Raw genomic sequence first — 13,093 nt, 5'->3', positions numbered from 1 at the left:
CCCTTCCGCTGCGCAACATCTGTTCTGCTTGGCCGCGCGCATGACACAGGCCTGGCCAACAGACCCTACGTGCATGCAGCTCCACTCAACAGCTCGGCCAGCACACACAGCTAACTACGGCCACGCTACGGACGCCAACGAATGGTGACTCAAACTCGAGCACAAACGCAGCCACGCACCTGCGTCGCGGTTTATTCATAAGAAATTACTGCGAAAATGTTGATTCCTTTGGCACATATGGACCGTTACAAATCAGTGAGCAGCTGTAGACCTGTAGTAACCTTAGTCTCAGCCTCCCAGGGAAGAAATTGAGTTGGAATTTCAGTCCATCTCTCTGGAACTTCAGTCGGCGCTTAATTTCAGCCAACGCTATATATGGACCAAAGGAGTGGACAGCATGAGTAGCACTAGCAAACCCAGTCTCATGTAAAAATATTAAGTCCGATTTCTTGCTGCTACATCTTGCAATTGTAGTTCAGTAGAAAACTACAAGATAAGAATGCAACCTCCTCGGCTGTGTGTTTCTTGCAGTTATGAGTACTATTGTAGACTCGCTACCATCCAGCCGCGCATCGTGAGCAGTAAACATCTGCAGCGAGAATGACTTGTAGTTCAACACAGAATGCCCTCTGGCTCAACATTACAAATAACTGAACAGCAGCCGCAATCTCTCCCAGGGCAAAGAAAGTCCCGTATCTTTCATCCAAATTTCAGTTGGTAAACATCGAAATGACTTGTAGACCAAGACCAGGACCAAAACAAATGCTTATGAAGGTTGGTCTTGATCCGAGACCGGGACCAAAACAATTTTAGGTGACACATGATGCTGAAACTCTCATGGCTCAAGAGAAGTGCTATATCAAGCACAAGCACGGAGCAAAAACAAGCCACAATGGAATCGGACTAGAGTATTATAATAATAGGGTAAGCTCAAATTCCCTGGATTATGTATTCAAAAGCATCTTCCTACGTTAGAGACTTGGCAAGATTAAGGCACAGTTGGCTGATTTTTCCTTTTAGGTAAAATATAAACACTGGTGAACATAGTGACAACTAAAACCGCAACAATCCTTTCTTCACCTGGAGAAAACAAAACCATCAAACTTGTTAGTAGCCTGATACAGATACCGGCAGAAACTAACATATATCAGCACAATCTTGTTAGTAACATTGTATGAACAAGCCATGCGTACAGACTCATGATCAGCTCAGCAACATAAGTAGAACTATATCAATATCGCCTAAAAAAAGAGTCATATTTCATATTACTGGCTATATATGAAAAAAATCCTTTAGCCTTTTAACACGGTTTGTTTAGGTGATGAAATTGAATGAAGTGACTAAGGTGTAATAGAAAAATGAGCTACTAATATGTTGCTTTGAACATACAGATTATGGAAAACTTGACCAAGGGAGAATTCTGGACATACGGCATTTGGATCATCTGCCTATCATTTATGATTCAACATGAATCGTTTCTTACTTAGCCTCACCACCATTTTAGTTGTTTCTGTGTTATCAGCATGTGGAAATCCATATAGCCAAATGGACAGTAGTTTGAGGGTGCATGCTACCCACACTGGCCACCACATATCTTCCAAAGAGAAAATCAAACAGTCCAAATCTCACAAAATATATTTAGAAGATCTTACCCCTTGAACCATTTCAGCACATTAGCACATCAAACCAGAGTCATCCTGACATTTCAGCTCCATTAGTTCCATCGTCAATGCTTGTGCCTAGAAGCATAAGAATTACAACAATTAACAACAAATGCACAATAAGGACAAATGGACAAGAGAATGCAACATGAGACAGATAGAAAGATGAGCTAAAAAGTATGTCTTGAGCAAAATAATCACCTATATAACTTATTTCTACAAATGTGTTATAAGTCACTCTTGAGTCTTGGCACTAGATAAACAAAACCACATCTCTTGTAAAAGGCAAGGAACAATCATACAAGCAGAATACTTAGCTACCTCATAATGTAGGAAAAAAAACTAGATATGTAAATTTTCTCATGTGAACTCAAATCCTCGTAATGTCAACCCGACAAAATTATGTCAAAACAAACTCCAGAAACAAAAGTGTTTTTTGGCTATTCTGTTTTAAATGAATGGATTCCAAGACAAGAAATGCAATTATTTCTATGTGCTACAAACATAACAATCACCTCTAGAAGGGGTCATGAACAAATGAGAAATCAAAATGATTTATGGAAGTATGAATTCAACAGAACAATAGAGAAACTATCTAGGGTGCTAAAAACTAGCAAACTAAGTAAATCATTTCACATTTGATTTGGTACCTTCCAATACAAAAGACAAGCAAATTGAATACATAACATATAATAAAGTAATATGTTGATAAATTTGTCCATCTAGGAAAGGTACGTAACATGTACAGAAGATAACTAGATTGGGTTACTCATAACTCGCAAGATATAAAGACCAAGTATGAGCAATCACCTAGTGGATAGAAACTTGTGAAAGTATAGCAGCGACATGTAAAGCGGGTTCCATCAAGTTTTCTGGCTTGCATTGACTTGGGCTGAACCATATAGATAACATCGTGCACATCAAATAAGATTACATTATTATCCTCATCATACCCTACCACTTTGAGCCATTGCCTTTTCTTAGTGATTTTAAGAAGTTTACGCCATGAAATGGTCTTCCACAAAAACCATATGGGAATACCCTGACAATCAATCTTCCTCTGCCACAATAGAAGCTTAAGGCAAGACACTCTAGCAAGACCAACAGCGCCATCCTCTGCCTCAATAATATGAAAGTTATGTAAATCAATCATATGCATGTCAGGAGGCCCCTTAATCACAGTAAGATTCTGTGTGTCCAAATCAAACTCAAGTATGTTGTGTCCTCGCATATTTAATGGCCAGTAAAGAACATTACCAACAAGGGTGCCACGACCATTAAGAAAACACCCATCATGTGGAGGCTCTGTAGAGATGAGACCACTCCATGTGGCAGTCTCTGAGGAGTAAACGGAGGCAATAGGTTGGCCCTCACTGTATATCATTACCAAGACCACCTTGAAGGGGCACAAGTGGCAGCCGCCGTGCACATGGCCCTGGTTGCTAGCAGCACAAAGCACTGCTGCCTTAAAGAGGCGCCCGTTGAACTCGGGCGGAATGGACACGCGGTGATGTTTGCTGGTGATAGGGTCACACACAGCGACCTCTCCAAGCTGCAAGCCTTTGACGAGGACGCGGCCGTGGCGTGAATCAAGCAGAATGTGGTTGCTGTAGTGCCCAAGGGAGAAGCGCCCAGGGGTGATGCAGTCTGGAGGGGCCAGGACGGGCTTGAACACTATCTGTTTGCTGCTGTAATGGAAGAAGCCGAGGAGGGGTGGCTTGCGGTGGTGCGCATGGAACAGACAGAGGAACCTGGGGTCGACAAGGATGCCTCGCCACTGCTTGCAGACGGCGGAGGCGCGGTGAAGCGAGTATAGGTCCTGGGGAAGGCGGAGAAGGATCTCCCAGAGCATATCTTGGTTGTCCGGCAGGGAGGCAGGCTGCTCCGGCGAGGTGCCGCGGCGGCCGGACATGTCGTCGCCGTCCTTGCTGGCACGGGTCTGGGGACGGAGGCGCTTACCGCGGCGATGGGAGGTCACTCCGGCGCCATCCTCATTGGCGTGGATCTGGGGACGGAGGCGCGTGGTGCGTGGGTGGGCCAGTCCGGATCGCTCGTCGCCCGCGTGGATCTGGGAGCGGAGGCGGGAGGGCATCCCGGCGCCACCCTCGTCGGGGTGGAGGTGGCTCATGCCGACGCCGCCAATCCTCTTTTTTTTTGAATCTTGCCAAGACCTAGCTATCTGGTTTTTTCAAGAGAAAGTTATCTGGGTGGAGGAACGCACGAGACTCTCTGGGGTTTCTTTCTGTCCGCGGCTGGATTGGGTTGGGCTTCTAGAGGACCGGCCCGGTTGGTTCTCGTCCTGCTAGACCCAGTGAACAACTACTCTTCTACCTTCTTATTCTTCTTCTTATTCCTCTTATTCTTCTTCTGGTGTGCTAAAAAAATTCTTCTTCTTTATCTAATAATAAAGGACGGAAGCTTTCATAGTTCTCCATACGTCATTCTTTTATATCCGTTAATTTTATGTTAATCATAAGACTTGATGGTTAAGATTTAAAAGGATTTATACTATCTTCTTTTATAAAAAAAAAGTAGCAGAGAACGATCGATCTTTCCATGCTGCAGGGGATCTCGTCTCTTTTTCCATCTAACGGATTGCAGGCAACCATTAATCTCTCGATGCCCCTCGATCGATCTCTCAATTTTTTTTATCAACCCACAGTAGCCCAGCCAGCTTTGAGTCCTTACCAGCCCACAGGAGCCCAGCAGAGTCCTTTTCTTTTCATCCGTAGAACAAACCAAGGGCTATCTGAGTTGGACAGGGAACAACCAAGTAGCTTTATGCCTTATGTACGTGTATTTAGGTAGTCAATTCAGATCACTACTAATAGCCATCTAATGTGTCCTTTCGTTATATACGTGTATTTATATACGTGTAGGGAAGCATGGGCAATGATATCTCTTACCTAACATTCACTACTAATAGCCATCTAATGTGTCCTTTGCTTATATACTCCTTCTGTAAAAAAATATAAGAGCGTTTAGATCACTACTTTAATGATCTAAACGCTCTTATATTTCATTACGAGGGAGTACATATTAGTTGCGAGCATGTGGTTGGGAAGGTCCAGGAGGTATGCGGACACGAACAGGACCTGCCCTTCACGTTCAAAGTTGACCAAAGTATAAGGCAGTGAGGGTGGTCAAATCAAGAGATTAGTTGAAATCAAATACTCGACCTGTATGACCCAAAGCCGCCAAGTCGCTCCTCCTCCTCCAAGAAAGAAAGCTAGGGTTTCTGCCTCTCGCCGGCGCCGCCGCAGGTCCTCCTTGTCTCCGGTGGCGCCATGGGGCGCGGTGGATCCTGCCAAGGGCCGGCGGGAGGGCTCCGTTTTCAGTGTTTTTTCCTGTCTTGTTAGGCTCTGTGTCATGCTCAGGAAGGCGAGACGGCGGCGGCTCCCTGAAGATGGAATAAAGGTCTCCCCGTCTAGCCCCCGTTCCGGCGGTGCATCTAGCATCGTTGGTGGGCGTGTGGAGGTGTGTCTCCGGCGGATCTATCTTTGGTGGATTTGCTCGGATCTCGTCGTTGTTCCTCTACGTTAGTGTGTCTTCGGGTTGAATCCTTCCAACCTACGTTATTCTTCATCGGCGGTGGTTGCTATTCTGGTGCGCTGGTCCTATGGGGCCTTAGCACGACGACTTCCCGACTGTCTACTACAACAAATTGTGCCCGACTCCGGCGATGGAGGGGTGATGACGGCGGCGCGCCTTCGGCTCGCTTCAGTGCTTGTAGTCGTCGCTAGGTGGTCTACGGATCTGGATGTAATTTTTATTTCTGGTGTTCGTTGTACTGCCATGATTGAAGATGAATAGATTGGAAGTTTTTCGCAAAAAAAAAAGAAATTAGTTGAAACATCCCAGTGCCCTGCCGCGGTTCAGTGATACGTGTCATGAGGTGGCCAAGCTCATCACCTTCAATGGATCACGTCTGCACACTTGTGACCTGGTGGACAAAACCGCCATCTTCGGTAAGGGCGGAAAGATGGACGAATGGGGTGCTGATAAAATAGAGGACGCGGACTGGGTTGGGGGGGGTGTAGGAGATATGCCCTAGAGGAAATAATAAATGATATTATTTATCTCCGAGTTCATAATTATGTTTATGTTCCATGCTATAACTGCTATGGTTCTCGAGTCTGCAATAACCACGAGGCTCGGAGGAAGACTCATATGCACGTGTGGAATAATAAACGGTAAAATGTATTCCTAGTCTAGCCTCTAAGACTAGCTCAAGTGTTGCATGATGGTTATGTTTTCCTGATCATGGGCATGTCTATGTCAGCAACCTTGAGGGCATAATGTTAAGAGAACATTTGTGTTGAATCGACCCGGCATGATGTTATGCTATGAGATTCATTCGTCACAAGTTTATTGGTACATAACACAGAGATGGTTAACGTTTGCATGATTCCTTAGACCATGAGAGTATCGAGTTTCTTCATGCTTGCTTCATGAACTTTGGGGTTTGTTAAACGTCATCCGTAAATGGGTGGCTATTACGGCGGCTTACGGGTTCATGGAAAAGTGTGTCAAGTAACTTGATAGCTCAAGATTGGGATTTGCTCCTCCGACGATGGAGAGATATCTCTGGGCCCTCTCGGTGTTACGGTATCCATCATCGTCTGGCCAGACACTTTGTGATTTGATCACGGGGATGCCGGAACACGATAACGAGAAAAGAGAACAATACCGGTAACGAGGTAACTAGCATAGTGGACAAGTTGTTGATCCACGGGAATGCCAACATGTCTCACCTCGGGTATTTGTAACATATCGCGAAGCAACAGGAATAGCACACGGCAACTGGAGGTTCACTCGAATATTTATTCGTGTGGGTATAGGGGTCAATATGGGTGTCCACGGCTCCGATGTTGATCATTGATCGGAAGGGGTTCCGGGTCATGTCTATACTTCACCGAACCTATAGGGTCACACGCTTAAGGGTCATCTATCTGCTGAATACTAGACAGGGAGTCTGAGAGAAAATCACCAAAAAGTTTCGGACACCGAAAAGTTTCGGACAGCGGAATCGTACCGCAGAGAGAGGTCATCGGATAAGTTTCGATGATACCGAAAAGTTGTTTCGGGATACACCATTAAGTCAAATTGGTTTCGGCACATGCCTGATAATTCTTGGAGGATGCCAGAATCATTCTGGAAGCTTTTTGGAATTTTCTGAGATAAAAACCGGAAATGTTCCGGAGCTGCCGGAGCCACTTCAGATGCGTTTCGCAGATGAAAATCACTAAAACCGGAATTGTTTCGGAACGCGTTGAAAATCATTTTAGTGGGTACTGGAAATGTTCTTAGCCCACATAAATATTTTCAGTTCGATCAGACGCTGAAAAATGTCGTCGTGAATAGTGAAAATCAGCTTTATGGTTACTTTATGGAAAGCCACCTTTTGGGGCTTTGCTCCAAAAGATCTTGGGGATGACATGGATGGATAGGAGCCATTTTTTGGGCCCCTCATGGGGGTGTGGCCGGCCACATGGGGTATCCCCCCTTGGGGACCCTCTTGTTCCTTGGTTTCACTCCTAGGTCCTTGTGGAAGGACTTCATTCATGTGCATTTTGGGTTTTTTGTGAAACTATCCTACCCCCTTGGGATTTCCTATAAATAGAGGTGGAGGGGCAGCCCTCCACACTCATCCCTTGCTCTCATACACATGCCATGCATTATCTGGCTTCTTCTCTCCCTCCCACGAAAAGAGTTTCGTAGAGCCGTAAGGCTGTCTGGGTTCCGGCAGGAACTAGTTCTGGACGGCGAAGCCCTGCCGAATAGATGACACCGTATGTGTGCAACTCTGTAGAGAGATCGTAGTTTCGGTCTTAGTTCGTGAGTGCCTCCCGAAGGGCTGTCCGTGTGACCGTCCGAGTTTCGAAGGTCCTCCCGAAGGGCTGTCCGAGTGACCGTTTGAGTTTCGAAGGTCCTCCCGAAGGGCTGTCCGCGACACCGTCCGGGGGGCTGTTCGACCGCCTCCTGGAGGGCTGTCTGAGGAGCAGATGAGGGTATACATCCTCACGTTGGGAGGTTGTAAATCCTAGCTGCGGGGATCTGCACCGCCGATCGTCATCGACTCTACTTCCCGCTGCGCTACGAGTCGGTAACGAAAAAGATCAAACCATGTATGCAGTCTCCATAGTGGTCCTGGGCTGGTGCGTAGGTCGGAAAAATTTTGTTTTCTGCTGCGTTCCCCTACAGTGGCATCAAGAGCCGTGCTATGCGTAGATGCAGGTTTCAATCTAGAATACATAGAGATGTATGGGTATTGCATAATATAATTAGGTAGTAGATGAGATCTATTGCTGAAAATTATTTATGCGGGTGACAGATGAAATCTGTTACCCGACGTTCTTGTTGCTTCCCTAGAATTTGCGTTTGCTCAATCTCGAGACAGCATGGTGGAATTTGACAAAGTTCTGGCAATCCGTGATCCTGATTGATCATGGAAGTGCTATCAGTTCTTTGGGTTCTGCCGTAGTCAAAAGAAAGATGAAATTCGCAGATGAAAGGGCATTGCAGATATGATCTGCACGGGGGTCATGCGTATGACGAAGTTTAGTATGGGGCTCGAGATTTAATTATCTCAGGTTTCATACACCCCGAGATGTTAATCTAGCAACTTGAATAATCATACTTGATGATAAAACGTTGGTAGCTGCGGTTTAAGTCAAAACCTTAGAAGCCACGTAAAATAAATTTTTGCATAAACCGATTAGAGGCGTCTAACTTGGTTTTGCAGGGTGTGCATGTGATGTGGTATAGCAGTGCTCATACTAATTCGATTATGTATGAGATGACTATATGATGTAATTTGATTAACATGACCTGCGTGTCATGATTCGGCATGATGGCTGGAGCCATATGATTGCATTTTAATGACCTGCGTGTCAACCTTGTTGTAATGCATTATTTTGTTAGCTATAGAGATAGCGATATTATCTGGTGCATCGACAAGGTGGTGGCAATCTTCGTGAAGGTGACCACCGACGCGAATGCCGAAGACGAAGAAATGAAATACTTCTCCGTCAGAAAGGGCTATCCATATCATGCTATTATGAATTGCCTGAGATGTTTATCCCTTATGATGCACCCTTCTTGATTGCGCGGTAGTCGCTTTTATTAGGGTGATCTCTCACTTAAAATATCAAGTAGTTAGTGTTCTCCCAAGTGTAGCACCGTCACGGCACCTATCTTTTCGGGGTGCGCCATGGATGCATGGGTACGAACGATTAGAGAAGTGTGAGGCGGGTGAGGTCAGACCTCGCAGCAAGATCACTTGGTTGTCTTGACGTTCATGGCAGGATCGTCCTGAGCTCGGAACACACGCATCGAAAGATGAGCAAGAGTCACATAGAGATGTGATCGGCAAGTTGGCCTACCGATTAAAATTCCCGTTATGAGATGATGATTCTATGGCGATGAATTGAAGTCTGGATCTTGTATCACTCAAAATTAATTGTGAGAGATATTGATTTGAGTGGGAGCGCACTGTTGAATTAACATGTTTAATTCTCAGTGCAATTAATTATGAACACTGTCTAAGTGTTTCTTGCATAATAGTTGTAGAATAATGGCTCGCATTTCCACCTTCCCTATTAAAATTGAATAGCTGTTAAATATCTGGTTAAAACTTTACGATTGGTAACGTAATATGAGGATTGTCCTCAAAAGTGCCGAGAAGGACTTTGTCCTATCGCATGCTTTCCGTATCCTCCCGCTAAAGCTATGGATCATGTGACTCTCGTACTTCGATCTAAAAGCTATAATTCCGTTTCAGTCAAGTGCAATATGTTTGCTTCCATGAAACCCAAACTTCGAAACTTGGGATAGTTATATGATATTCATGGAACTGAAAATTATTTTCAGATACAAACAAAGCAATGTTTGTTTGCAAGTATTAGTAAAAGTGTTTACTATGCATTTGACTGTTGGGAAAGGGATCCAGAAGAACGCCTGTCATATAATGAAAGGTGAATAAAACAACAACTTAAAGAGAAAGGAAGTGTCCAAAGGGTGTTAGTATGACTTACACACCTAGGAAGTCCGGGGCTAATACCACTCTTAAGTTGGGTGCTTCTTCTGAGAGTAGGAGAAATACTAAAAGTTAAACTGTTAGAAGTATAAAGGCAAAAGGAAAGAAGACTGGAATATCCAGCTCATGTATGAATGTCATACAAGTTTTTGATGTATAGAAGGCTGGTCAAAGATATAGTTCTTGCGAATTATGGTTAAACATGTTAATCACTAATTCTTGGGTATTGTGAGTTCATCACAAAATTGCCCGCTCGATTGCATTCTGTTGCAACTCGATGTAAGAACTACTATGGCCTGAAAGACTAGCTAGAAATGAGGTTAAGGTATACACAGGGAACATAGTAAATGTTACTATACCTTCCATCGGTGTATTGCCGTCTATATTTATTTTCATAATTCATTTAGAGTTTTACAAACTCTATCCCATTGCATAAGGTATCTTGCAAGAAGGTTGTTCATAAGAGAACTTTTATGTTCGATGTTATGAATAACACAAGGGCCATACTTTCATTATGAATGAGATGTATGTAATGAATATTGATAATAATACAATACCTCTGGGTTTACTTTCATAATTCATTTTAGAGTTTCATACACGCTAGCCCATTGCACAATGTTTGTTGCAAAAGAGTTGTTCATAAAAACAACAATTGTTGTTAAGTATTATGAATAACATGAAGGGCCATGCTTCCATCCAAGATGGCATGTATGTTATGAATATTGATGGAAATATGATACATCCATAACACTGACGCTAAATGTCGCAAGACTAAAAGAATACCACACAAGTGTGGCACTACATTTGGTCACATTGGAGAAACCCGCATGGAAAATTCCATTATGATGGATTTTGAAGTCTTTTTGATTTTGAATCATCTGACACTTGCAACTTTCCTCCGAAAAGTGAAGTGACTAAAATACCGTTCACAGGCCATAAGGAACGAACAACAAACTTATTAGTGATCATACATTTGATGTGTGTAGTCCGATAAGTGTTGTTAGTGGTGGATTTATTTATCTTCAGAAATGACTCAAGTAGATATATGGATATTTACTTGATGAGACGTAAGTCTGGATCTTTTGAAATCATTCAAAAGGTTTTCAAAAATGAAGTAGAAGTTATTGTAACAAGAAAATTATGTTTCTGCAATTTGATTGCACAAAGGAATATTTGAGTTACATGTTTAGCGAATGTCTGATGAGTTGTGAAAGGGGTTTCATAACTTGCACCTCCCGGAACACCACTGCAAGTGAAAAGTCCGTGGAGATGTAATCTAACCATTTATGACATGGTAAGGTCAAAGATGACATAAATAAATTTGCCATTATCCTTTTTAAAGTGATGCTTTAGAGACTGCGGCTTTTACACTGAAAAGAGCTACATCGGGTCTGTTGAAATGAAGCCATGGTATGGTACGCCCAACCATGTTATATCTTTTCTTAACATTTGGAATATGGGGCTTGTGTAAAAGGTTACAAACCTATTCCAAATCAGACAAGTGCTACTTTGTAGGTTATACCAAAATGTTGGGTATTCCTCCCTCACTATACCGAGGCAAATAGTTTTGCCGCGAAACGGTGTGCTTTTAAAGAGAATGGTTCTTTCAAAAAGGTGAGTGGGAGAATAGTGCAACTCGACGAGATAAACAGTATCTAAGTCATCAGATCAAAGGAAAGAGACCTTGGAAGTAATTCCAGAGTTTCCTACTGCGACTGATACGGAAGTCTCTACAATAAAATGTATGAACTTCGGTCGAACTTGCAGCTGGACCACGTAGGCAAGGCTCGTGCAAACCTCTCAGGTGCGCAAACGAGATATTGTTGTTAGACAACATTATACCTACGATACACAAGGAAGCGTTGATGGGCCCTGACTCCGGAATTGGCTAAAATGCCAATACAACCCAAGTTAGTTTCCATATAAGTGATTCAAGATTAAAACCTTGATACACCTTTCGGAAGACTTAGAGTCTAACGAATATTTATGGAACTTAAAACTGATATGGATAAAAATGTTTTATCCATAAAGGTCGACTTGTTGAAATAACAAGTTCAAGAATTGACTACGATGAGGTTGTTTTCATCGTAGCGATGCTTAAAATCGGTTCGGGTTGAACTAGCAATTAATACATATTTCAATCATGAGATATGAAACATGGATGATAAAAGGATTTCCATCTGATGGAAATGAAAGCTAGGACTTGTATATGATACAGTCCAAAGTAATTTGTCGATCCAGAGGATGCTAGTAGGTATGCAAACTTCAGAGTTCCAGCAATGGACAGAAGAGAGCAAAATGGAGTTGGAATCTTCGTGTTTTGATGAAATGGTCAAAGGGGTTTTGACTTCATCAAAGGGTAACGAAGATGCTTGTAATTCAAGAAAGTAAGTGGGAGCGTAATAATATTTCTAAAAACCTTATGTGCTTGGCACATTGGTAATTGGAAATAAATTTCTTGACACGAATTAGGACTTCATTTGAAAATAGTTTTTCGATGAAGTGCTTAGGCTAAATAGCCTCAATATTAGGCATGATGATCTATGGAGATAGATTTACCTAATGGGGCTAAGCAATGAATACATATTGACAAGATGCTAAAACCTTTTAGCATTTAAAACGCCAAGGAGTGATTCTTGCCAAAGTCACATGGAAGGAGTTTTTGCAAGACTCGGTGTCCCAAAACACTGATGAGTAAAATACATGATGCAGATTCCACACACTTTTGTGTTTGGATTAATCATGTATTCCATGGTATGTAAAACAACCAGATATGTCCGATACTCCCAAGGTGTTGCGAGTATGGATACTAAAGTGATCAAAGTACTGATCGTGGGACAACAGTGAAAGATGTCATTGAGTACTAGAGTAAGTACTGATGATATGTTTTCTTGCAAGCGGAGATCATGAAGAGTTCGTTGTAAAATGTTACATCGATAGTCTTCATCTTTTCACCGTGCGATTTTCGATTTAAGTTAAGGGTTTTGTGTAACACACAATGTGGTGGCACAGTTAGTTGGAATTTGTTCAAACTAGTTACTGTGGTGAATTCTATAACAAGGGCTAAGTATGTTGACGCTTTAGAAGCGACAAAGAAGATGTTGAATCATATAGTTCATTCATGCACTTAGTATAGTTCCAAGATGGCTTTTGACAATGGGACACTACTGCAGGTAGTTGCTCCATAACTCAGTCTGAGGAATCCAGGTTCGACCTGTGATTCACATACATACAAAGCCAAGTCCACACAAAATATGAATTTTGTGAAAACGTGAAAACGCGAGGACATGCAAAGATACACACGGAACTGAAGTCGTCAGATCCGTTGGACATCAGGCTATACCACAAGCGAAGCATATTTACACCGGTGTGCCACAGGTGTAAAGTGCATTAG

At 42.9% G+C, this 13,093-nt stretch overlaps 1 protein-coding gene across 1 annotated transcript; it reads right to left on the bottom strand.

Annotated features, from left to right (window-relative positions):
• Window positions 1–893: 893 nt before the first annotated feature.
• On the bottom strand, window positions 894–3,845 carry LOC123073628 (uncharacterized). The gene is made up of 3 exons (XM_044496696.1): window positions 2,472–3,845; window positions 1,653–1,739; window positions 894–1,080 (listed from the first exon to the last, which is right to left on the bottom strand). Exons 1-2 carry the CDS (start codon window positions 3,787–3,789, stop codon window positions 1,693–1,695), a joined length of 1,365 nt encoding a protein of 454 aa, XP_044352631.1. The 5' UTR covers window positions 3,790–3,845; the 3' UTR covers window positions 894–1,080; window positions 1,653–1,692.
• Window positions 3,846–13,093: the final 9,248 nt, after the last annotated feature.

This window comes from Triticum aestivum, chromosome 3D, assembly GCF_018294505.1.
Source record: "Triticum aestivum cultivar Chinese Spring chromosome 3D, IWGSC CS RefSeq v2.1, whole genome shotgun sequence".
Lineage (NCBI taxonomy): Eukaryota > Viridiplantae > Streptophyta > Magnoliopsida > Poales > Poaceae > Triticum > Triticum aestivum.
The sequence above is the reverse complement of the archived record's forward strand: the minus strand, read 5'-3'. Positions and strand labels throughout refer to the sequence as shown.